Source organism: Notamacropus eugenii, chromosome X, assembly GCF_028372415.1.
Source record: "Notamacropus eugenii isolate mMacEug1 chromosome X, mMacEug1.pri_v2, whole genome shotgun sequence".
Classification (NCBI taxonomy): Eukaryota; Metazoa; Chordata; class Mammalia; order Diprotodontia; family Macropodidae; genus Notamacropus; species Notamacropus eugenii.
This window is the reverse complement of record NC_092879.1, coordinates 52,524,414-52,551,995: the sequence shown is the minus strand read 5'-3', so window position 1 is coordinate 52,551,995 and position 27,582 is coordinate 52,524,414. Positions and strand designations below refer to the sequence as shown.

General features: G+C 38.0%; 2 protein-coding genes across 8 annotated transcripts in view; one reads left to right on the top strand and one right to left on the bottom strand.

The window, feature by feature from the left end:
* The window catches only part of LOC140515491 (uncharacterized), a 497,421-nt gene that overhangs the window by 44,742 nt on the left and 425,097 nt on the right, over positions 1-27,582 (bottom strand). The gene's annotated exons all lie outside the window — the stretch shown is intronic.
* Positions 1-27,582, top strand: part of LOC140515481 (fibrous sheath-interacting protein 2-like) — a 100,576-nt gene that overhangs the window by 55,198 nt on the left and 17,796 nt on the right. For 4 of the 5 annotated variants that reach the window (XM_072626194.1, XM_072626193.1, XM_072626191.1 and 1 more), the window contains 2 exons: positions 1,004-10,415; positions 15,879-25,813. In XM_072626194.1, the coding sequence (XP_072482295.1) occupies positions 1,004-10,415; positions 15,879-25,813 (19,347 nt within the window). Of the gene's footprint in view, positions 1-1,003; positions 10,416-15,878; positions 25,814-27,582 lie in introns of those variants that run through there. The other variant, XM_072626197.1, reaches the window with a different exon arrangement.

Genomic DNA, 27,582 nt, shown 5'->3' with positions numbered 1-27,582 from the left:
GATCTGATAGGTGCTGCTATTATTCTCATCTTAAAAATGACCACACTGAGGCAGATAGAGGTCAAATGATTTGCCCATGACCATACTAATGAATAAGTGAGGCCATACTTGAACTCAGGTCTTCCTGACTCCAGGTCTAATGCTTTATCTGCTGTGTCACCAACAACATTATAATGCAAAAGTATGATTCGGTAAACATTATGTTTACTTGGCTAATAATAGTGTTCAGTAATTTCACCTGTTTGAGTACTCCCTTCACTCATACACTTTACAGCTTTCTCACACTTCAGTAGATGGTTTCCTGAGTTGCTTGTAGCCCAAATATATCATTGAGTAGTTGATCTCTTGGTGATGAGGGTCTCTGAACTTGGTCAGCCTGGTCCATGGGCAGCAGCCATGCAGTCCATCGCTAGCCAGTACTTGAAACCTTCCAGCTCAGTAGGCCCTATCTGCTGTTATGGTCTTGGAGGACCCAGGGTTACCTCTGAACCAAGAAGGAAGACTTTGGTGGAGACATTTTAGCTAATGATCATATTTATATGGCACCTCTAAGTTTACAAAGTGTTTTTGCATGTCATTTATTTTGAGCCCTACAACAACCCTGCAAAGTGGATGGCTCAAGTATTATCATCCCCATCTTGAAAATAAGGAAACTAAGGTTCAGTGAAGTTACCCAACTAGTAGAAGGCAGAGCCAGAACTCAGACCCAGGTTATCAGACTCTCAAGTTCAGTAGTCTTTCCACTATGCCACTGAATAGAAATCATAGATTATATAAGAGAGATTCATTTTAGAAAATGGAAGTAGAGCTAACTTAAGTCCAGGCTCCAGAGTTCCTCTCCCATGATTCTCTTCACACTGAATCCTTTTCTAAACTGTGAATTTATTCTAGCTTCCTCTAGCGTACCTTGTGTGATGAGGAGTGTGCAAGGTAAGTCACTTTGTACACATGAAGCCCATGAATGTTTTAATTCTCTGTCCATCCCTATCTGCTTTCTTTGCAGATATCTGCTGAAGAATTAAATACCATACTTCAAAATGTAATGACCTGGGTTGTAGCTACAGTGACCAGTATTTTGTATCCAGCCATCACAATGTATGAAGAAAGGTTGCGTACAAATATATACCCGTTATCTGATGATTCGGTTCTCTCTTCGGGTAGCTCAAGTTTCTGTAGTACTTGCAGTGACGAGTTTGCATATAGAGCTTATTCTGCAGCCTCAGCTAAAAAGATCAGTTATACAGATGTCACCTCAAAGACAGTACAATTGCCTACCGTGCCAGAAGGGCAGCCTGTGGTAACAAAAATATCAAGACCTACCCAAATTGAAACCACCATCTTGAAAGGAACATATAACAGTAAGGCACAAACTGTAACTCAGTTTAATTATAACCAGATGGGAATGAGCTATGATGCCCCCAAGACAAAGATCTGTAAGTCTGACAGTCAACTTTTATCTCCAGTTGAAGCAAGTGAGAAGAAGGATGCTACTACAGAAACAGAAGAATTACCTGCTGATTCCCCAGAAGAAAAAGAAAAACCTATGACTGAGATGAAGGAGTTAAAAAATGTTTTTGTTAATTTTAAATGTCACCTAAAAGAAGAAACGGAACTGATTTTGGAAAACATTTTTCAAGAAATACTATCTGATTTAGCTCAAGCCATTCCCTCTCTCTCTGCCGTTACTGCTGAAGTTTTTGTTGACCATCTTGAAACTGGCAAGGAGAGTGTGCTCTCCACAGTGGATGTCGGCTCAGCAGCGGCAGATATAGTTGAAAATATGCTTGATAAGCTGCAGTCTGCAGTTGAAAAAAAATGCATTGAAATCTTTTCACAAGAAGACCTGTCAGTCACCTTCAAGCCAGGTTTATCTCCCAGTAAGGAACATTTTGTTAGCAAAGCAGATCAAGCAATGGTCTCTGGTTCTCTGGAACCAATGTGCGACATTGCAGAGGACATGGTGCATGTTATTTTAGAAAAGTTGATGACATTTGCAGCTTCCAAGAAAAGTGATTTGTCTCAGAAAAAAGAAACAAAAGCAACAGAAGTTACTGTTGAGAAACAACATGTTGAAAAATCACCCAAAAACTATAATGAAGCATCTACCCAAGTCAGTACTAGCACAGTGACCATGCCTATGCCCTTTCCTATGCCCATGCCCATGTCTATGCCTACGCCAACACCTACGCCTACGCCTACACCTACACCTATGGCTACACCTATGCCCAAGCCCATGCCTATGCCCATGCCCATGCCTGTGCCCATGCCTATGCCTAGGCCTAGGCCTAGGCCTAGGCCTGTGCCTGTTCATAGTACTGAATCTGATGTTGCTTGCGTAATCGTAAAAGAAGAAATCCATAACTTAGTGTCAAACATTTTTTCACAGTCTTCTGTGGTTGGTTATGTTGAAGAAGCAATCGGCACCATACTGGGTTATATACAAACTGAACTTGACAATGAAAGACTAATTGCATCTGAGGAAACCGTAATAGTCTTGCAGCTACTTGATGATATCTTCACTGAAATGAATGAGGAAGAAGAAGAAGAAGAAGAAGAAGAAGAAGAAGAAGAAGAGGAAGAAGAAGAGGAAGTAGAAAAAGAAGTGCAAGTAGATATTTGTCAAAGTAAACATCCCAGACTGAAAAGCCCTAGTCTTCTTAAGGAAGAATACAGGCTCACAGGCACAACAAAGGTTTGTCCTAGGTTTGGAAAACCACTTCCACCTGTTAATGTTCCTGGCATGGTCTTTTATTCAGAAGATGATAATGAAGAAATAGACAAAATGGTGGAAAGTGTCCTTTCATCATCTTTCAAAGATCAGAAAGCACTATTGCGAGAACAGGCTATGAAAGAACAGTTTAAGAGGGAAGTGACTGGTCTTAGACGCAAGAGAAAAGTCAAATCACCAACAAAGCCTGCTTCCCATAGCAGAGGAGCATTTCATGAGTGGGGAGTGCCATCTGAATTACAAACTTCTTCAAGTGAAGACAAGCTTTCAGAAGAAGTAAAGCCAAAAAAACAAATGTTAGGTTTTAGCCAGGATGAAAAATATCAAATAAAGAAAGCATCAGAGAATATTGTTACAGACATTTTAACTGACATGCTCAGAGAAATGATAACCATGACCCCTAGTCAGATGAGCTTTACAGATGTTAATGAAACTTCATCTTTTGACTCTGAAATGCCTCATGGATTGTCCCCTGAAGAATGGATGGACCAAGTTAGGAATGAGATGTTCTCAACATCAGAAATCAATGTAGTGGCTAATGACATGACAGATGCAGTGTTAAAAATACTTCATACAGCTTCATCATGTCAAATTTCAGATGCTAAAAAAGATTCCAGTACTACCTTACTTTATCGGTCCTCCATAGATGCTCCAGATACTCCCCCTGAGATCAAAGATATATATCAAATTCATCAGCTTGCCCCATTGGTGCCCAAAGAGCCATTGAAAATATGGTTTGAGAGTGAAAAGAAGATGAAATCTCTGTTCAATATAGAGCAAGCACAACCTCCCTGGCTTGAATCTCCAGCAAGTGAAGAGGCACCCGAAGCTGATAATGTTAGTGACGAGATCATCCGCACAATCTTTAAAAAGCTGAAATTATTTGTTTTTCCAAAATTGCAAAAGTGCTTTAGGCCACGGTGCTATGAAACAACTTCAATTTTCCGGAGACCTTCAAGCAAAGACCAAACACTTGCCCCTTCACGCTCAAAACTGTCTTCACCCTCAAAACTTCGATCACAACTTAGTGCTTATACAACCAAAGTTGTGAATATTGTTTTAGGTGCTATTCGCAGTCAATTGGAAGTCTATAAGAAGAAAAAAAATGCCAGGGAGCCTAAGCCCTCAATAACCTTTGTAGAGGAAGATGATTTTCCTCTTTCTGATAAAGAACTGGAATCTGTTGTATCAAATCTCAATGATGAAGTTATGGCAAGTTCATTGGTAACATGCATTTGTGAGATGTTATCTGGTAGAAGTACTGATAAAAACGATCTTGTCTTCCCATCACACATGTCAATGCCTGGTACTTTTGTTGAAACTGATTATATTGATGTACAAAGAAGATCAACAAGTGGGCAATATAAAAAGCCAATTTCCTGTCAGTCCTCTAATGTTCAAGTGAAGGTTCCTTTTCAATCTCAAAAATGTCCAGTTATCCCTTGTGTTCTACATAGTGTATTTAGTGGGAAGAATGTCAACGAGGCAGCCAGATCTCAAGTGTTAGAAAGAATTGGTAATACATTATTTGAAATGTTGAACAAAATGATGGGAGAACCTCTGCTCCCTAGTTTGAGTCATTTATCTGTTCATGAAGAATGTGCCGATGAGAGTTTGAGAGCAACTCCAGCATTGCATTCTAATATTCAAGTAGTTTCTAATGTCATTCTTGAAGACATCCTTGAAAAATTATGTTCTGAGATGGATCACAAACCCCCCAATTCTGAAAGTAGGAAAATCTCAGATGATCTAGATGAGGACAGCCTATATCCTACTGTAGTGGTGGAGGAAGTGGCGAAGTGCACAGATGTAATGTCTTATATGGTACCTGATAGTATCCAGGAAGACAGTAATGAGGAGTCTAGCCATAAGATGAAAGATGCTGATCCTTCTCAGAGAGCGAGTGTTCCAGGATTCCACAGAACTAATCTAAAAATGGTGGCTTCAGACATTCTTCAAACTGTTTTTAATAAATTAGAGGGCTTTGCCAATTTAAATTTGTGTTCTAGAGGTAGTAGTGAAAACCATGGCGAATTGTCACCACAAGCCAGTACATCAACCAAAGTGGAAACTCATGATGATCATCTGCAATCCACTCTACAGATAAATGCCAAAAAGGTATCAAGTGCCATTTTGAAGGCTATTCAGGTAGAACTAAATGGAAACCCATTGGATTCTGAGACAAAAGTAAGTAATCCAACTCAAGAAAAAGTGGTGATCAAAAATCTGGTCAATTTAATTTTAGATGCTGTGTCTCCAGGAATATTTCAACAACCTGAGTCTGAAGAGAGAGATATTGAATATTACCGATATAAGCCAGTCTATGGCAATTTTCTTCCTGGAGGTGCTGAATCAGATGCATTTTTGGAAGACTCTGAACAAGCAGAGGAACAGGGAGAGCCATCAGGTGATGAGGATAAGAAGGATACTGTTAAACAACGCATTTTAGAAAAAACCTTTAAAAAGATTGAGGTGGAACTGAAAGAACCACACAAGTCACCCGTAATGCCAATCATACGAAATGTTTTAAATGAAATTTTCCAGAATGCTTTAGTTAACCAACTCAATGTACTTCCTTTCTCCCATTCCCCTTTGTGTGGTATTTCTCACTCTGCAGAGCAACCTGTCACTAAAACATTCATTCAATTCATGGATAAAACTATGGGCACTTTGGTGTCTGAAGCAGATGTAACTATTGTTGCAGATGACATTGTTAAGACTGTATTTCAAAAGCTTTACTCTGCCGCCAGGGCAGAAAGAAATGCAAACAAAAGTAGGTATAAAACCATCACATTTTCAGCCAATGCTCCTTTTCATGAACAAAGTAATCAAAGAAAGACATCTGTGTATCCGACAGCACTGAATAGAGAATCACATCAGCTACATTCCTCCTCCAATGTTGAGAGACTGACTAAGGTCAAAGTAGTTGAAGATATTGTACAAACAGTCATAAGCAATTTGGAATCTTTTGCTACTTCTAAAGTCAAATCCCTCTTTTATCCTCCAGTTAGCCTTACCATCTCAAGGGCTTTACCTACACCTCAACAACCTACTTCATTAAGCAAAGAGTTATTACCTACAAAAGAAGTCCATTCTCCCACTGAGGAAATTTCCTATCCTTCAGTGGATCGTAGCAGACCAGAAAATATGACCTCAGCATGTCAACTGTCTGTTTCTAAACTAAATAAATATGCAACAGAAGTGGCCAGGAAAATATTGCAAGGAATCAAACAAGAGCTAGACAAAGGATCAGAAAGTCACGTGGTAACTCATAACATTGTCATGTCTGAAAATATTGCAAGTCAGGTTGTTAATACTGTTTTAGATATTGTATCTACCAAAGGCAAATCTGATAAAAACAAACTGGAGAAAGATAATAGTTCAGATCTTCAAGAAGGCATTGTAGAAAAACTATTTAATAAAACAGAATATCGAAAAGAACTTCAATTTCAAATACAAGGTATTGTTGAAAATATTTTAAGTGACATTTGTGAAAGAAAATTGGATCTGAATCATGTCCCACTTTCCCCAATCACTCTTCATCAAGATAATGTGGATGCTAAACATCTAACAGCAAGCCCTGAGATGGCAATTGAATATACAAATGACAGCAGCCCCAAATTTTCAATTCCTAAATCAGATGTTATCATGATTGCTAGTGATATGGTGAACATAGTGCTTCAGAACCTCAGTTCTGCTGTTATAGTTGGCAGAAATATAAAGGAGCCCATTTCGGCACATTTACCACTGAAGTCCCTTTGTGATGCAATTCCAAAAACAGAAGGTGAGCCTCCCACTCTTAGGGATATAACAGAAGAAAAAATAGGAAGTGGTCTTTCTGATGTAGGAAAGAAAAAGACCAAGGTTGTAAGGGTGAAATCTCCTCATGATGATGATGAGCAAATGCCAGTGGCAAAGGCAGACGATGCCAGTGAATCTCTTTTTGATCCATGTGACTATATTACTAAAAACATTCTGAATAGATTAGAATCTTTTGCCACAGAACGAGTAGATTCCTTAATCAGCAATGATTCACAGACTAAAGAAAAATCCTTTGTTGTCACTGAACTTTCTAGTCATCTACAGGATGAAGGTCACTTTCTTGCACCAGGCCAAGTCCAGTCAAATATGAAGACCTTGAAATTACCTACAACCAAAGCTTTTCTTGGCCAGAATATCAGAGATACTTCATTAGCTAGTTACAAAGAAAATACTATATCTACAAGTCAGCTGTCACAAACCAATCTTAGGGAGTATGCTGACATAATTGCTAGTACTGTATTAAAAATTATAAAACATGATTTAGACATAGAGATGCAAAAGATGTATTCTTATTCAAATAATGCTTTATTTCGAGAAAATATCATAGCGAGTGAAATTGTAAACAACCTATTAAAGATGTTTGGTGATAAAAGATCTTCAAAAGAAGGGTCGTCTTTCTCAAAGTTACAAGTAGCTATGCAAAATGAAATGCTATTGGAAGAAAGACAGGATAAAAGCACTGAAATATCTCTTCTTTCAAAACATCCCCTGAAACAAAGCTCACTGAGTTCTGAAAGTGAAAGTCAGAGAACAGTTTTGGAAGAAATATTTATGAGGAATGGTGAGTCCAGACAGGAAGAAACTGCCCCAGTATTCAGCACGGTTGAAGATGTTTTAAATAAGGTGAATCAACGAATAACGGAAACCATTAGCCATTTACCTCCTTTTAATGAACTCTCTCACCTTACATCTGAATCAAAAATGAAGACACCAAATGGGGCTCCCAAAAAATCTTTTCAGTCCAATATTAGTATTGTTGCAAATGACATAGTTGATAGTGTACTTGGCAAAATGTACTCTATTATCGCCACATCCATATATGAGAATGGTGAAACAGAGAGAGAAGTGGCTGCAACTGGCAGTAAAAATATATTGGTGGCAGAAACACCATGTTTCAGTGTGTCTAAACTGTCAGAAAAAAGGAGACCTTCTCAGGCCTTAATGCCTCAAACTTATCGTCATTCAAGTATTAAAAATATGTTGTTGGAAGACACTTTATTGCACTGCTCTCCATTGAGAGTGGGCGAAGATCTGGTGCAAATGGTTCTTAATAAGATCATATCTTTTGCTTCCTTGAACCTAGCGGAGTACTCTCCCTCTGATATCCCATGTGATGGTGTCCCATCTTCCGGGCAACATGTGGCTAAAGCCAGCCCCAAGACAGGTCTTAGGAGCAGTTTTAAAACAAGCTTGAAACTCAGCTCAGTGCATAAATGTAAGGCAAAATCCCAGGCAATATCTGGCAATTCTAAGGGAAAAGGGAAGGCCAGAATACCCATAGAAGAAAAAATAGCATTGAGAGGAAGTCGTTCCAAGTCTTTCCTTAGCCTTTCACATGTCTTATCGACAGGAGATGCCAAAACCTCCCCCATGCAAGCAAAGTTGCCTATATGTGAACTAAAAAACTATGCTAAAGATATAGTGAGTAACATCCTAGGAACCATTGTAAATGAATTCCAACAGGTGAAATGCAGTAAAATGATGATCAACATAGGAAGTTTACCAAATTCTGACCAAATCACAGCAGCAAGTGAACTGGTTAATACAGTTTTGCAAGGATTGTATTCCTCTGATTCAAATAACTCCACTTATCAGATTAAACCTGCACACTTGGAAGATGTCAAATTTCCAGAAAGGAAGACAGGTACAGAGTCTTTTTCCAAACCTCAAGCCTGTGTTTTCTTAGAGAATGTTTCTTCACAGCTAGAACAAATTTTTCCTAAAGAAGGTATTTTTAAGAAAATGTTTGATAGATGGCAAACAGATTCAAATGACATGGAAAATGGAAAATATAAGCTACTAATGGTTGCCGAAAATGTGTTGAGTGAAATCTTAATAAAAGTGAAAGAGTTAGAATGTTCCGTTTCCCTCCTGAAGATGCCCCCTATTGAGGCTTGTGAAAGCATTTTCTGTAATAATTTTAAAAGAACACCTGCTAGTGTTGATGATGCCAACGCACAAATTAATTTGTTTGGCAGAGAAATTGTTGAAATTCTGTTTGAAAAATTACAGTTATGTTTTTTGACTGAGATGCCAATTTCTGATAACAAGGAAATTCTAGCAAGAAAAAAAGAGCAGATTAATTCTAGGACTAAATATTTTTCCCCAACTGGACAGCTCTTAAGCAATGTACCTTTCTACAGTACAAAACTGAAGGATCAGACCTCTCTGAGTTCTAATAGCAGAATTGCTAGAGAGATTGTTGAGAATGTGTTACATACCTTGGAAGCATTTGTAGATTTGCAATTTAAACATATCTCTAAATATGAATTTTCTGAAATTTTGAAAATACCTATTGAAAATTTTTATCCTGCCCAACAGAGACCACTTAATAGGAGAATATTGCCAAAATTACAACCATTGAATGATATTCCTGATGAATCAAAGTTAAGTAGTATTATCACAAAGGAAAACATACAGAAAACACTTTTCCAGGTTCATTCGTTCCATTCACAACTGCGTGCTTATGCAATTAAAACTGTTAATGACATGCTAAGTATAATTAAGTGCAAGCTAGACAAAGAAATCAACCAAGTGGACCAATCTCCAATTAACATCTTAGAAGAAAACATGATAGCAAGTGAAATCATTAGTAACTTAATAGATCAGTGTGTTCATTTCAGTGATTCTGTGCTTGAAAATATACCTAAGGAAAGCCCAGTTAGAGGAGCTGAAAATACTTATACTGTTCACCGAGTTGAAGTGGCAGCTAGCATGAAAATGTCCAATAGCAAGTTAAAAGAAGTCACTATTCGGGAAAGCATTCCACCTTTTCAAGTGCCTGGTATGGTGATTTTTTCAGAGGAAGAACTAGGAAAATATAATAGGAATTCATCTAATCTTACCTCATATGCCAGATACTCTGCAGGAGACACTTCTAGAACTTCAAGCACAGTGGGCACACCTGAATCGGAACCAGGACCAAGTTCAAGTAGAAGAGAAGGGCAAAATAAACCCTCAAGAAGATGCGATTTTAACTATTTTGAACAAGATCCCATGCAACAAAAGAGTTCTCTTCCAGAAGGGAGTGTCTTACAAAAATTGTTCAAGAAAAACAGTGAACCTGATAATGTGGTATTGAAAGAAATTATGCCATTTGTGGGCCAGGTAGAGAATGAGGAGGAACCAAGAACATTTCACTGTGAGCAACTAAAACCAGATATTGAGTCAAAGATATTGAGACATACAACTGTTAGTCCACTAAAAATATGTCTTGCTGCTGAAAATATTGTCAATACTGTTCTGGCTTGTTCTGGCCTGGGGACTCAGGCACGTGAAATGGGGAGCAACGTAGAGACAATCAAACCATTTTTCTTATCAAAGTCACAATCGTTATCCACTCTTTCCTCACAATCTGTATATCAGGACGAGAGAAGTAATCTGCTTAGAACATGGGAAAAAAGACTCCAATCTGCCAAAGAAAAAGTATTAAAAGGCCTTGGAAAGGCAATATCTCATGGAATTAAAGATTATACTTTACTTGAAAAGTGGGAAAACAAAACATTTCCAAGGGCAGATAAAATAGAAACTTTGAAAACATTTGAAGTCATTACTTTTGCTGATTATGAACTAGGTCCATCTGAAATCAACCAGATAGCAAGACATATCACCACGTCTGTGGTCACACATTTCAAGAATCTCCAAAGTAAGTGACTAAAGAATCATGACCACATTAGGAAAAAAATAGTTAACCATCAATTTTTTTAAAATTACTTATTTAAGTACTTAGTATGTCCTAGGCATTGTGCTAAATGCTGGAGATACCCCCCCCCCCAAAGGCAAAAGCAACTCCTGCCCCCAAGGAGGTCACATTTTAATATGTAATTAGCCAGGTACATACATGTATAACTAGGTATAGAGGAGAGGGAAGATAATCTTAAGAGAGGAAGGTACTAGCAGCTGGTAGGACTGGGAAAGGCCTCTTGTAAAAAGTGGGATTTTAGCTGAGTCTCAAAGGAAGACAGGGAAACTAAAAAATGTAGGTGTATTCCTCCCTAGATTAGAAGAATATTCCAGGCATGAGAAGGATACCTCAAAGATACAGAAACTGAAGAAGGAATGTTATGTGTGAGGAACAGCAAGTAAGGCCAGTACAGCTGGTAATGGACAGTGGGAATGTGAGAGCAGAGGCAATCTGTTGGAAAAGATGTGAGGGAATGAGATCAAGGGTCTTTGTAGAGCAGTTAGTCTTGTCAAAGTGAACTGCCATCTCTACATCCAAGACTGGAATGAAGGAGATAGAGGGAATTATGGCTAAGTGATGTGAAATAAAGAGGAGAAAAGCTAGAGCTCTCAATGAATGGCCTAATTTTTCACTTAAGTATAAGGTGAGGTCCTCAGCTGAGATGGTAGGGAAGGGGTACCACTGGGAGACTTGAGGAGAAATGAGAAGTTTTAGAACAGCTACTATGGAAAGTAAAATGGTGAACTGGGGAGAAAAAGGACTGCCTTGCTGTAGTAAGGGCCTACTTGAAATTAGATAACATAAATTTGTAGCAAATAATAGATATAATTAGATAATATGAATTTTGTGTAATCAGCATAGTTTCATGATTTCTTCCAGCTCCATTTAGCAGCACATAAATATCAATGAAGGAGATAGATGGTAAAAAGAATTTGGGTTTGGGCTTAGGGTTTGGTGAGGCGTGATTAGCCATAGGAGATTCAAAGTAGAGAATAGCGTAGAGTTGAATTGGTCCACTGATGGGTTAGGGTAGGAAAGGGAGGAGAATGTAGCCAGTGTAGGGGTAATAGCCTGGGAAAGAACTAAAGGGTGGACGGATTGGATGTCATGATGAGGACGAAACAAGATTAGGGACTCTGAGGCACAGGAAAGATGGAATGATAAAGGATTATGATCAGGATTCACGAACATGGAAGTGGAACACTTGTGGCGATGGATCTAGGGTATCTTTTGAAGCTTAATGTTACCTCCCTTTCACAGTCTACAATCTAGCCTAATAGACGTGCCTGCTATTTCCCAAACTCAGAACTTCATTTCTCATCTCTAGACTCTTACGTAGGCTCTCTACCGTCCCTTATCACCTCCATCTCTTAGAATCAATTTCTACCTTGCTTTAGGGTTCAGATCATATGCCACCTCTTACTGGAAGCTTTTCTCGATTCCCTTATTATTAGTATTCCCTCCTTACTCCTCAGATTACTATGTATACGTATTTGTTTAAAAGTTGTGTTCTCCTTTCCACTCTCCACTAGCCATAAATTCCTCGTGTCCAGAGATTATTTTGCATTTTGTCTTTGTATTCCCATTATCTAGCACAATGCCTTTGCATGTAATTGGTGCCCAGGAGATACTTCTTGTAATGGCCTGGATTGGTGTTGCTTATTTTGTCCAACCTGCTGTGTATTTTTCTGTTTTTAACCAATACAAACTAATTTTGATGATTACTGCTTGAGTTTAAGAGGTTGAGATTTGGTGACCTATGCCCATTTTTCTTCATTACTTCCCTTGAGATTCTAGACTTTTTCTTCCAATGAATTTTACTGTCACTTTGTCTATGATAAAATCAGTAATTTGGTTAGTTTAGTGCTAAATCTGTAAAATAATTCAAGTAGTGTCGTTTTTAAATTGTCATATTTTTATCATAGTATGCAAACATGAAAATCTAATGTCTCTCCATTTATCTTCCTTTATTTCTTTAACAAGTGTTTTATAGTTGTATTTACATGAATCCTAAATATCTTCGTAAGCAAGCACTCGGCTAGCGTATGCATTTTGTAGATATTTTCAATGGATTTTTCCTAGCTTATTCTCCCAATTTTTGTTAGTACCATGTAGAAATGCTAATGATTTTTACAGATTTTGTAACCTACTTCACTGAGGCTGTTAATCATTTTGATTAGTTTTTCCCCTGATTCTCTGGGATTTTCTAAGTAGATGTGTCATCTGCAAATAAGACTAATTTTGCCTCCACTTTGCTGACATTTATACTTTTATTTTCTCCCTCTTGTCACATTACCGTAGCTAGCATTTCTAGAACAACGCCAAAACCAATAAGGAGAAAGGGCAACCTTGACTTGACAAACCTGTATTTATTAAGAAAGCTGGAAGTGCTTCTTCATTGCAAGTAACTAGTCCATGGTTTGAGATATATGCTTTTGGCCATATTTTTAAATGGCCCTTCCATACCTATATTTGTTGTGTTTTGAAGATTTTTTTCTGTCACATGCATCCCTTTCACTCCATTCACACAGACACCACCCTAATGACCTCTCACCAGAAATAGTGCAATAGCCTACTGGTTGGTCTTCCTGCCTCAAGTCTCTCCCCACTCTATCTTCCACACAGTTGCCAAAGTTATTTTCCTAAAGCACAGGTCAGACATAACACTCCCCTACTCAACAAACTCTGTTGGCCCCCTCTAGGACCAAATACAAAATCTTTTGTTTGGCATTTAAAACTCTTTACAATCTAGTCCAGTAGAACCCTGTTCCAATGTTCTTGTATATTACACTCTCCACGTCCACTATAGTCTATCCTTACTGGCCCATTTGCTATTCCTCCACCTCCTGGCCCTGTACCTTTTGTACTGGCTGTTCCCCTTGCCTGGAATGCTTTCCCTCCTTATCACCACCTCTTAGAATCCCTGCCTCCTTTAAGACTCAGCTCAAGTGCCACCTCCTCCAGGAGGACTCTCCTGGTCCCTCTAGCCATGCTTTCCCTCTAAGACTACCTTTCATGTGTTCTACATTTATCTCCTGTATACCAATTTATCTATTATATTTTCACCTTCATTAGAATGTAAGATCTTTGAGGGAAGAGACTATTTTTCCTTTTTCTCTGTATCCCCAGCACTTAGCACAAGGTTTGGCACATAGAAATTTTGAATAACTGCTTGTTGATGGGTTGTATGTGATTAATGATATAATTTTTCTTTTGAGGACTGCTTTAGCTGCATCCAAAAAAAAATTTTATGTGTTGTCTCATTGTTGGAATCCTTTTCAGTGGTTATTTCTTGTTCATGTGATGTTATAACCTACTTATGATTCAGAATGTTGGTACTTAATCTCCACTTAGACCTTATCTTTTGCTTATACCCCATATCAATTACTATTTTATTGTTGTGATCTATAAAGAATGTATTTCTATTTCTACCTTTTCATATTGATTTATAATTTCCTTGTATATAATCAGTTGTAAGCATACTAAATGATGATGTGAAATAGCATATTATTTAATATTCCCATTCAAAGGACAACAAAAGTCTTTCAAATCTCTTTTCTAACAAGTCTGTTCAGCTGTTTTCTTTTTGTTTTCCTTCCTGATAACTAATATCCACCTCTGAAAGAGGAACACTATCTGACAGTCATGTTACTTTTTTGTTGCCATTCAGTCAGCTTTTCCTTTAGGTACTTATATACTGTGCTACTTGTTGTATTTTTTCCAAAAAACTGCTCCTTTTTTGTTTTAGTCCTTCAATTTTACTCTGCCTTTTAATGTGTTTCTTATATGCAGCAAATTGTCGAGTTTCATTTTCTTTCATTTTTACTATGAAGCTTAAACCACTTACATTTAAGTTTGTTATTGGTAGGTTTTTGTTTTCTGCCATTTAATTCTTTTACACTGATTCTACCCACCCTTTTTCTACCTCTTTTAAGTTCACAATTAAGCCTTGAGATTAGTTTTGCTTAGAGTAAATTGATTCTAATCTTTTCCCACAGATTCTTCTCACTTTCTTCCCATTACTCTGGTCCATCTCAAGGTCCTCAAATTTATTTTTATCTTGTCTTCTTTAAAAAAAAATTCCCACAACAAAAATCTACCTTCTGTCTCTCCCATCCACACACCCCCCCATTTAAAAAGAAAGAAAAAAACTGTTAACAAATACGCAAAAACAAATTTCTACATTAACCATGTCTAAAATGAAAAATTGTCTCATTTTGCATTCTGAATCTTTAGCTTCCCTAAAGGAAAGTGAGTGGCATGTTTTATCCAAGTTCTCTGAAGTCATGGTTGATCATTACATTCATAAGTTCCTACTTGTTTTAAAGTTGTTTGCACTTACACTATTGCTGTTATTGCTTAAACTGTTCTCCTGGGTCTGCTTATTTCACTTTGCATCAGACTTACAAGTCTTCCAAGGTTTCTCTGAAACCGTCCCGTACATTATTCTTTACAACACAATGTTATCGCATCAAATTTTATACTGTAAGTTGTTCAGCTATTCCCCAATGGATGGGTACTCTTCAGTTTCCAATTCTTTGCCACTTCAAAAAGAGCTATGAACATTTTTGTACATTCATATTTAAAGTTTGTTTTGCTTAGGAATGATCTCATCTCTTCAACTTTTGTTGTTTACTCATTTTCATCATGTCTGATTCTTCATGACCCCTTTTGGGGGTTTCCTTTTTTTCTTTCTTTTTTTTAAAATTTATTTATCTTTAGTTTTCAACATTCATTTCCACAAGATTTTCTCCCCATCTCTCCCCTCCCTCCACCCCAAAATACCATGCATTCTGATTGGGAGTTTTCTTGTGCAAAGATACTGGAGTGGTTTGCCATTTCTTTCTCCTGCTCATTTTACAGATGGGGAACCTGAGGCAAACAGGGTTAAGTGACTTGTCCAGGGTCACACAACTAGTACATGTCTGAGGCTAGATTTGAACTCAGGTCTTCCTGACTCCAGGCCCAGTATTCTACCCATTGTACCACCTAACTGCCCTTATCCCTTAATCTACCTTCCCTCTAATTCTCTCTTCTCCTCTTTCCCTCCTATTTCAAGTGCCAGCTGCTCTCCCCACCCCCTTTTCCTTGTTTGTATGGCTTCTACTTGCACATATTATGTCCCTAATATATGTCCATAACTTTCTTTTCCCTTTCCACCCCTACTGTATTTATTTTTCTCCTTCCCTTTTCATTCTAAGAATGGTGACAGCTAAAAGATAAAAAGTTACAATAATAGAGGAGGAAGAAAGAGGTAGGAAGGAAAATGGAAAGTGGGAGAAAACCCATTCATCTCTTTTGCTAACATTTGGGTTTAAAAAAAAAATAATACATAGTAAAATGTTCATATGTTTGAAAAAATATTTTGGATGTTATACAATTTCCTCACTACATGCTAAAAATCACAATGCTTTCTGTTTTAAGGTTCCTGTGATGAAAAGGTACCTGTTGCTTCTTTGCTATCAAGAAAAAAACTAGATCCAAAGAGGCCTCTGAGAAGTGAGCAAACTGAATCATCTTTAAATGAGTTTTGTGAACATCTCACTGATGCTGTTATTTTCCATATAATTTCAAGTGTTTCAGATGGTACTGAAGATGGCAGAGCAAAACTGAAATACGCTGGAAATAAAATTTCAGCATCTGAGAAATTCATTTCAATTAATTCTGAGATGTTGGGAGCCCAAGGATCCAAGAGTAGATCAATTCTTATTGGCGACATTGCTTTCAGCATTTTTGAAATTATTATTCAAATCCTGTCTAATAGTAACATTTTAAAGGCAGATGTTACTGAGCATGCTGTTTCCCTGGAAACAAAATACATTTATTCTCCAGATATGGCTACCATAGACATTGATGATCTCTTTCAAGATCTCCTATCAGGAGTGATTCATGTGCTGACAAAAGAAATAGGAATTAATAATCAGTGTAATACTAAAGGGAAACCAACTCCCAGATTTCAAAGTCAGAGTATTCCTATTTGCCAAAAAACTAGACCCATAGAAAGAGACGTAAGCCAACGAAGCTGGGACCCATCACTTACTCATAGAACAGATCAACTTGTCCAGAAAAATAAAAACAATTCTGTGGCATCTAAATTAGACAGTCTACTAGGGAGCCTAAAAAGTCATGAATCTAAAGAAATGGTGAATAAAATTTTTAATATTGTCTTAGATTTATTTTTGCCAGATGAATGCCAAAGTGGGGCTTTGGACTCTGTCAAAGCATCAACAAGACATTTTTTTGACTCTCCAGAGAAGCAGCCTAGTAACCTGGGCTTATCTCCCAAATCCGTATTCCTCCTCAATGTTGTATGTGAGAAACTTATAAGGACACTTTTGGAAAAATGTACAACCACAGACATGCTGACAGGCAGCCCTGTTTCTGAGGAATTGTCTGCTGCAGAACGGCAGCTTTTTAATGTAATCCAAAGTGTCAAGGAGGAAGAATTTGGTTATGGAGAAGGAAAAGTGAGCCCAGTGCAAACTGAGCCATTTCAAGCAGAGGACTATGTATCAGAATTTGTGTTGGAACAGCTGGCTGAAAGTGAGCATGAGTTGCTTTCCTCAGAATCAATGCTCAGTGTAATTTCCCATGGCTTGGTAAAATCTCTGATGGAAAAGCTGTCAAACAGCATACAGGCAGCCCCCCCAAAACCTCCATATGCCAATAAACTTTTAAAATACAGTGCAAGGGAAAAACTGTCCAATGCCCAAGGAGTACAATCAGCAAAAGACCACATGCGGCCCAGGGACAAACTCACATCAGAGACCCTCAATCATCTCCGAATAATTGGCTCCAAAATCAGACCACCCTTTAAGCAGTTTTCTGCTTCCTCTATGAAAAAACTGAGGAGGAAAGATCTAAAAATTAAAACAGTTCCCAGAATGCTGCAATCAGACCCACTCAGTACAGGTGTTTACTCAGCCACATTTTTGGAGGACATTATTTCTGACCTGTTTTCTTCTATTTATACTTCATTGTATGACCGAGATGAAAATGTCACAGAGGAGCAGCTCAATGAGATGAATACATTAATTATCAATTCCGTGGTGAATGCATTTAATAAAGCTCAAGTCACTGTGCTCCGGAATGCTGAAGAAAGGTTGTGTTTTCCACCTGTACAGAAAGAAGCTGTGACCAAAATTGTTGACTCCGTTTATAATGAAGTTTTGCAGGAATACGAATCAAAAATGACTTATGTAAATGAGAATGATGCAGCTGATGACCTCAACTTATTAGCTGAGCGGACAACCAATGCTGTGCTGGATGAGATTTTAGACTACCAACTGCCATCATGTTTTGTGGAAAGACTCACTCCTGAGTCATACTACCCCCTAAAAGTTGAAAATGTCCTTCAGAAACTTCAAGAAAACCTGAGGGAGTTCAGTTCCCAAGTTCAGCCTTCAGCAGGATATACTACCATGTTGCCTCATTCATTTTTAGAGGATGTCATTAGAAAGCTGTTATCACAGATCATCCCTCCATCATCTAGTGATGTTTGGTCTATGGAAAAGAAATATTTAATGAGTTCAGACTTTAATGAAATGTCTGCCTGCATAATAAACAAAGTTATGTCAGCCATTTCTAAACACAAAATTTGGCTCACCAAATATGATCATCAATATTTATATTCAGAGAGAAATCTACAAACAATGGTTGACTCAGTTTACAATAATATTTTGCAAATCTCAGGTGGTCACTCATCAATACAGAAAAGTATAACAAGTCGAAGTCCCATCATTGTTGACAGAATAGCCAGTTTTATTATTCAAGAGATTACTGAAAGTCACCTTCAGCCCTTTTTGTTTGGGGATAGTGCCTCTCAATCAACAGCTGCCACTGATGAAGTGTCCACCATGGTTAAGAATGTTCTCAATGAAGTGACAGGGCTGCAAAGACCCCGTACAGCGTCCTCTCTAAGCATGGGGGTTTACCCTGCTGAATTTGTGGAAGAAATTGTCGCTAGACTCTTATCAAAGATCTTCAGCCCCAAAGTGAAAACTGGGGCAGAACTAAACAATGTGACACACAAAATTGTAGATTCCATAAATGCTCACTTTGACCGAGCCAAAGTCCGAGTGGTACGTCATGATGAGGCACAGCCTTTCCCGCCTCTGAATATCGATATTGTGGATGAATTGGTAGACTCTGTCTACTGTAGTGTCCTGAAACAGCATGGACTAGATCCTACAGGTGAGCAAGAAGAACTAATGAGGACGGACATTTTTGTTGAAAATCTTACCAGTTTAATTGTAGCAGCAATTTCTGATTATCTTCTTCATCCCCTTTTCTCTGGAGAGCTCTCTGCTTCTTCCTATTCTTCTTTGACAGCAGAGAACATTGTGCAAGAAGTCCTAAGTGGAATCAGCAAAACTAGCAAACAAAGCCAGAGCCTGACTCCATATAATACCTTACTGCCTTATACTTTCTTAGAAGACATGATAACAGTGCTCCTATCTCGAATCTTTCCTTCAACTTCTGGGGTGGTTCCATATCAAGAAGATCTAAAAGATACATCTGGAGTTAATTTCAATGAAGTTGCTTCAAAGCTAATCAGCGATATCCGGAAGAAAATTTCAAAACACGAAATTCGACTTTCCAAAGATACAGAAGAACCACAATATATTTATTCAGAAGATGATGTCCAAAATCTTGTTGACTCTGTTTTCAAAAACATCTTGCAAAACTCTGGCTCACAAGAAGCAATGGAACAAGAAATAATGAGCAGTAACAATGCTTTCATTGATCGAGTAGCTGGTTTTATCATTAGAAATATTTGTCAGCAACACCTTCAGCCATTTGTGTCCGGAAAGAGATTTCCTCCACCCCCAATGTACCACGCTGGTGGGCGAAGGCAGTTACAGTTTTATGCTGGTGTTTATTCCTCAACGTTTTTGGAAGAAGTAGTCTCCGGAGTTTTATCCAAAATCTTTTACAGGGTAGTGGGTGTTGCATTTGCCAGAATAATAAGAGAACCTGAAAGTAAACTGGAGGAGACAGCTGTTAGACTCATAAATTCAGTATCAGACGAGTTTGAAAAAGCAGAAGTAAGCATTCTAGAAAATGCTGAAGAGGAATTAGGTTTGCCACAAGTAGATAGGGATGTCATCATTAAGATAATTGACACAGCTTACAACAAAGTTTTGCAAGAATACGATTTAGACCTAACACTTGATAAAGATTTTTTCAATGATACAAAGACTTTGGCCGAAAGGATAACCAAAATCATTCTGGCAGAAATCTTTGATTTTCAACTCCAACCAGATTTAGTCGCAAGGCTACCATTCAAAGCTCTGTCAAATCTCAATGCTAATGTTTTGCTTAAGAAAGTTCAGTGTGAAATTAACAAACCAAAACCTCAGAGACAGACTTCGACAATATATACAACTATGTTATCACATACTCATCTGGAAAAGATAGTCACCCAGCTTTTATCACAGATGTCCTCAGACTCCAGAGTGGAAGACTCAGTTACTTCAAAGCCTGATTTCAGTAAAGCTGTTGTGAAATTAATCAATGAAATCATGGCCATCATTTCCAAACATGCTATCTGGATTACAAAGCATGGAAATGAAAAAGAAAGTATGATTTCAGAAACAGATATTGAGAATATGGTGGAATCCATTTATGCTGACATTTCACATTCAAATCTCTACCAGTCTCTTACAAAAGATAAAAAAGACATAAATAATATACCTGTTTCCAAAATAGCAAGTTTCATAATCAAAGAAATTTTTAACCATCACCTTCAGTCATTTTTATCTCAAGAGCAAATCCTATCTCAATCTACAACTGACTTAACTAGGAAACAGACTTACAAAGGTGTAGAAATTGACCCAAAAGAATTGTCTCTCATTGTTAACTCAGCTATATTTTTGGAGGAAGTAATTTCTGAGCTTTTATGCAAACTCCTTTATGCATTTTCACGTAATTTCATCTCATCTGAGGATCCAAAGTCTAAAGCCAAAGTTGCTAACATTGTTACAAAATTAGTCCGATCAATTGTGCTTGAGTTTGCAGCATCTCAAATTTTTGTTGCTGAAAATTTTGATGAAAATCTGTGTTTTTCTGAAGGGTATAAAGAAATGGTTAGTAAGATAGTCAACTTAATTTATGAAAAAATAACAAGTGATTATAAATCTCTGGATCTCGTTTACACAGACATAGAACATGACACTAAAAATTTTGGAAGCAAAATATATAATTTACTTTTGGGAGAAATTTATGATTATCAATTACAGGGATTAATTTCTGGAACATTATCTTTGTCTGCCTGTTCTTCACTTAGAGCTGAGAACATTATTCGAAGTGTACTAAATGTTATTGGTAAAGAAAGCCATTATTTGCCATCTTTCATTACTGTGTTACCTCGCTCTCTTTTGGAAGATATGGTTTCCAAACTTCTAGTTCATATTTTTCCTTCATCTGAAGCCAGCGTTCAAATTAAAGAACAAGAGGCACCACCAGATGATGAATTTATGTCAGCAGCTTCAAGACTGACTGATGCTATTATAGCTGAAATTTCTGAACATGAAATTAGACTGACCGCTGCAGAGGAGAATGCCTCACATATGAATCTGGAAACTATTGAAAGCATAGTTGACTCAATTTGCAAAAATATTTTGAAGAAAGCTGAATTCCAAGCTGAAGTGCAAGCTGAAGTCCAGAAAGAGGAGAGTGAGAAGGGAGGCACATTCCTCACCAAAATAGCTGGCTTCATTATGAAGGAAATTGTAGATCATCATCTCCAGCCATTCTTACACGAGGATGACTCTGATTCTGGTGGAACTTCTGATAAAGAGTCTGTTGTTGATGTTCCTGAGCAAGAAAAAGAACCACCATGCACACCCCAGCCTTCCCTCTACTCAGCAACATTTTTAGAAGATGTTATTTTTGATCTTGTTAGGAAATTGTACCCTGTCCCAAAAACTCCTGAGCACGATGAAGGTGAAAGTATGACAGAGACCAGCCTTGTGAGCATGGCTATCAAATTAGTAAATTCTCTAATAGGTGAATTTCGAAAAAGTGATATTAAGGTTCTCCCCAATGCTGAAGAATTGTTTTCTTTTCCACCAGTAGATAAAGAAACTATTAATAAAGTGTCTGACTCTGTGTATGAAGAGGTTGTTAAAAAATACAGATCTGAGGGTACTCATCATGATGAGGAAGAGAGCAATATTTGTATTGAAATGATAACCAACTTAGCAAAGAATGCAATCTCAGGTTTCAAGGTTAAGCCACTTTTTTCTGGAGACTGGTTTTCCCCATTCTTTTCATTTCTAGAACCAGATAACATCACCCAAAGAGTCCAATATCTGCCACAAAAGATCTCATTTGATAAAGACATAAGAGGTGCTCCTATCAAAGATTCTTCACTGAAAGATTCCCTTGCGGTTGTAAATCTAACTAGAAATATAAAAGATGAAACAGATCTGGGCACAATAGGTGAAAAGAAGAGTGAAGAAAAGGTTGAGACTATACCTACAAACGATAACCAGGATTCAATGTTCATTTCTCTAGCTAGTACTATGAAAACTAAAATGTGTGCCCTGGAATCTGCAGATTGGGATCTAACTGACAAAAGGGAAAGTGAGAAAAAGACAAGTGAGAGCCCAACCAGAAAAGATGAAGACAAGGATTCAATAAAATTCACTTCTGTAGCCACCAGTATTAAAAATAATATAAAAAGTCACCAGGACCATGCTTGGAAAACATCAGATCAAAAGAGTGATGAGTTTTCAGCCAAAGATGAGGCACATGAGTACGAGGAAGAGTCAATAAAAGTCTTTGCAGTTATGAAAAGCAGTAAGGGGATCCCGGAACCAGATTTTAAGAGAACACCTAAGAAGAGTAGTATAAAGAAAGAACACCAATTGGCTGCTGAAAGCAATGAAGAAGAACCAATACGACGCATTTCTCCAGTAAAAAGTAAAAAAACACCAGAACCAGTTTTGAAATTATCAAGTAGTAAGAAGTTTGAAGAAAAGAAAAAAGACATTTCAGTTGGGACAGATGATGAAGAAGGGGCGTTTAGTCTCACTCCTGCAGTCACTACGGAGAAAAGTCCAAATATAAAATCAACCTTTAAAAGCAAGAGAGAGATCTGTGTTCAAACAGATATTGAAGATGAACCAATAGTGTATTATGAAAATGTGATTGAGAATATTTATAGTAATGTTTTAGATATATCTACTCAGACATCTCTAGATGATACCCGTTATACAAATGTTATTCCTACCCAAAAAGCACATGCTGAGAATCTTGGCCAACCTTCATCAGGGGCTTCATTGCACCTGGTTCACAAGGGTGTTCCTGACAAAGGCAAAGAGGTGAAGAAACACCCTCCTGCTGATGCCAAAATATCATGCTATTCACCTGAAATGAGATCGGGTATTTTTTCAGCAAGATTTTTAGAAGATGTTGTCACTGAGATTGTAAACAAACTGGTCTTTTCTTCTTCACCAGAAACTTGTGAAGAGTGTAAAAAAATTCAGGATGATGCAAATCAGACTGAGCTCTATGAAACAGCAATGAAACTGATTGATTCCTTGTTAAAAGAGTTTTCTGACGCCCGAATTAGGGTGTTTAGGCCCACTGAAGAAAAGCAACCTTTGCCCCAGGAACCTAAAGTACTGATTGAGGAGAAAGTACCAGACAAGCACAGTTCTGTTACACAGGAAGCACCAACTCTCCAGAGAACACCCTCACCGCCTAAAATGCCACCTGTGCCCCCCAAAACCTTGGTTGATAGGGGATCATGTACAGATATACAACATTACATTGATATGCCACCAGTGGATAAAATATTGGTCAATAAGGTTGTGCACTCCTCTCTCTGTAATGTTCTACACGAATACAGATCTCAAGACTCAATTTGCAAAGACATCAATGATAGTGATAAGTTAGCCAAAAGATTAGCTGGTGCTGTAATAGAAGAAATCTTTCAGCATCAGCTCAGCCTACTACTACAGGATGAATTGCCCACTGAAGTGTGCATACCTCTGGAATCTAAGGATGTTGTTACAAAAGTACAACAAGTGGCCAAAAAACACACCAGAGAATGTCAAACTTCCTCACCATATACCATCATGCTGCCTCACGGATTTTTGGAAGAAATGATTTCATCTCTTCTAGCCAAAATTTTTCCATCAGGATCAGAAAAAAATCTAGATTCAGAAGTAGGTGACAGTCTTTTTACTGAAATGAACTTCATTCAAATGAAATTAGTCAGCAGGGTTATGACAGAGATAACAAAAGACGAAGATATGGTAATACAGTATGTTGAGTGCTTACACCCCAACGATGATGAAGTAATTCAGGTAGTGGTACAGTCTGTTTATAGTAATCTTTTGCCACAGTTTGGCTCTCAAGAGGTTATACAGAACTGTGCAACAAGCGGATGCAGAATGCTTTCTGAAAGCATAGCTGACCTAGTTATAAGAGAGGTTGCTGGAAATCAGCTGCAGACATACTTTTCTGGAGAGTTAACACCCCATCAATGTGCTGAGGTTGACAATGTTGTTGAAAGTATTCTTAAAGATATCTCCCAGAGCTCAGCAGGTCTTCCAACCAAACAAACCTCTGATCAAAAATTATCTTTGAATATCCTAGAAGAAATTGCAGTACAGTTTTTATCCCGACTTTTGTCTGTGTTCCCTATGATAGAGAGGGAAAGAACCAAGGCTTTGGAGGCTGAATTGGAAAAAATTACCAACAAAATAATAACATCACTGAAAGAGTTTATATCAAAAAGTTCAATTAAAATTGTACAGCAGCCCAATGAACCTCCCACATTGCCTAAAGAAGATAACCAGGCTATTGAAAAAGTAGTCGATAATGTCTATGACAGCGTTTTAAAACACTCTGGCTCTCACACTTCTGTGTATAAAGATCTAATAGGAAAGAGCAATGTTCTAGCTGATATAATAGCCTTCTTAATGGTCAAGGAAATTTCCAAACCTGAATTTCGGCCTCATATGGAAAGAACCCCTCAGGAGGAAAAACGCTCTCTGGGGGAAAGAATCCCCCGTGAAGAAAAATTTTCTTGGGAAGAAAGAATCCCACGTGAAGAAAAATTTTCTTGGGAAGAAAGAATCCCCCGTGAAGAAAAATTTTCTTGGAAAGAAAGAATCCCCCGTGAAGAAAAATTCTCTTGGGAAGAAAAAATCCCCCATGAGGAAAAATTGTCTTGGGAGAAAAAACTTGCTCGTGAGGAAAAATCTGCTTCTGAGGAAAGAATCCCTCGTGAGGAAAAATTTTCCCGTGAGGAAAGAGTCCCTTGTAGGGAAAAATTCTCTCATGAGGAAAGAATTGCTTATGAGGAAAGATTCCCTCCAAAAGAAAGAATCTTTTCTCGTGAGGAAAGATTCCCTTCTGAGGAAAAATTCGCTCAGGAGGAAAGAATCACTAGTGAAAAAAGAATCTCCCATGAGGAAAAATTCCCTTGTGAGGAAGAGGCATCAGGTCCGCAACTGGCACTGGAAGCTGTCAAAATTATGGAAAAAGTCCTTAAAATTCTTGATGACATTAAGTCACAGGAGAAACCTTCAGCCCCCAAAACTCCAGTACTGGATGCCTCCTTTTTGGAGGAAACACTGGCATTATTCCTAGCAAAAATAGTCAAGTTGCCCTGTGTTGTAACCAAAGAGGCAAAAAGCTTATCCAAACCTGAACTGAATAAAATTGCATCTCAACTGACAAAATCAGTGGCTGCTGAAATTTCCAAAAGTAACATTAGTCTAGTGGCTTCTGACCCTGAAGTGTACTTTTTGAACCCAGAAAATATTGAAATGATTTCTCAGGTTGTTGATTCTGTTTATAATAACGTTTTGCGACAATCTGGAACCCAAGAGGAATTCTTTCATGATATAAAAGGTATGAACAGATTTTTCCCCCAAAAAGTAGCTAGCCTCATAATTAGTGAGATTTCTCATCATCCCCCAGAATCTGTTAGCTCCCATAGTTCATCCACTGATGTCATCAGTGATCTGGATGTTGACCGAATTGTTGAAAAAGCCAGTGAGCATGCCACAAAAATGGGCTCTGTGCTCTTTAAAGAAGATGACATTGAGGGGGATGACCTGCAAGTTAAAATTGTCCCTCACCTTGGAAATAAGCCAATGAGAATAGATCCAGACATTGTTTCTCAACACTTGGCAGTGCTTTCACTCAAAACTCAACCACTAGAGAAACTGAAGAAGCAGTGTTTGTCAAGAACTGGACACAGTCTAGCAGAGCTAAGAAGAGCTTCAATAAGTGGGAAGAGCTACTCCTCGGAAATAGTGGACAGAGAATCAAGAAAAAAGGAAAGACGAATCTCCTTAGATAAAACAGGACGGTTGGATGCAAAGCCCTTTGAGGTAAGCAAAAAAGCAATGGCCCCCCCAAAAAATTAATGAGCAGGCATTGCTTTTGTCTGTAAATTACAGTCAACTATGTATCTTGGCATGGTCAGATAATATCTGCTTAACCCAAAATTGCTACAGCTAAGTGTGATGCTGAAGTAACAAACTTGGCTTCCAGAAACCTGTCATGAGGCTCGACCTTATTACTTTAGCATTAAACCATGTACAGTGTAGCCTTCCAGTTTTCAAAGAATAAAAATACTGTTTTCTACCAGAGACTTCCAAGTCCACACACCAATCCATATGACTTAACTGGTCACACACATTTTTAAAAATCCCTATACATCATGGAGGATGGAATTTTCTGGCATTTCTAAAAAGTCAGATTAAAATGAGTACCTCATTGGGTCTCCCACCCCCAAGATGTGCCTATCCTACTTACACTAGTCACACCTCTCTGTTTCAGACTCCTTTTTATGAATATCAATGATCACATTCCCAGAAAAGTATAGATGGACCATCCCTCACATAGAAAAGGGGAAAAATAGGAGGGAGCTGGGCGAGCTAGAGAATTTGAACACTATCTCTTTGGAAGTGGTGCAAGTTCCCAGAATGACTGAAGCATGAATGTCCAAATACAAATACAGAAACACATTCAAAGTGAAATAGAAATAATTTGGCCATTCTCTACCATTGTGGATTTTCTGAATGTCACAGGTAACTGAGATTTGACTATGTCTTAATTTCTGCAGAAGCTATGATGGCACTTTGGTTTATAAAATAACGGTGAGAGTCAGAAAAATGGCTTGGTGTCAGAAAAAAACTGAGTTCAAGTCCTATTTCAAACACTGTGTGATCCTGGGCAAGCCAGTTAACCTCTCTGAATGTGAGTTTCTTCATCTATAAAATGGGAGAGAATACCAACAGTACTTAACTCACAGGTTGTTATGAGGATCAAATACAATAATGTATTAAAGCAATTTAAAACCATAATGTCCATAGTGCCAGGTGGGGCAGGGAGAAGAGGAACCTTATTAAAAGATTTGTCCTCCTTCAGGAAAATATCTGCATTTTGAACTATCTGTGGGTTGGTTTGTGAAATCATAAGACTGCCAGGGTAGGTGATGGAAAAACTTCAAGGAACACAGTGGGTATAGCTGATGATTTTGGGGTTAGCCTGAATTAGAATCCCAGCTCTACCACTTAGTACCTGTGCAATTATAAATTGCTTAAACTTTCTGGGCCTCAGTTTCCTCCCTTGTAAAATGAGAGGGGAGATGATAGCATGAAGTAGTAGAGAGACAATAAGGAAGACTTCAATTCATAGCCTACCCCTGAAGGTACTATGTGACTGTGGTCAATAATCTTACCCCATAAGTGCTTCAGGTTATTCTCTGACAGTAAATCTGTTTTTTTTTTCTTTTTTGGTTTTAATATTTATTTTTCCCAATTACATGTAAAAACAATGTATAACCTCCATTTTTTACAATTTTGAGTTCCAAATTCTTTCCCACTCTCACTCCCTCCCCCCCTCAGTGAAAAGGCAAGCAATCTGATAAAGGTTATACATGTGCAGTCAGGCAAAACATATTTCCACATTGGTCATGTTGTGAAAGAAAACACAGACACCCCCTCCCCCCGAAAAAAGAAAAGAAAAAGAAAGTAGGAAACCAGTATGCTCTGAACTGCATTCAGACTCCATCCGTTTTTTCTCTGGCGCTGGATGGCATTTTTCATCATAGGTTCTGCAGAATTGTCTGACAGTAAATCTTGCCAGATCTGCA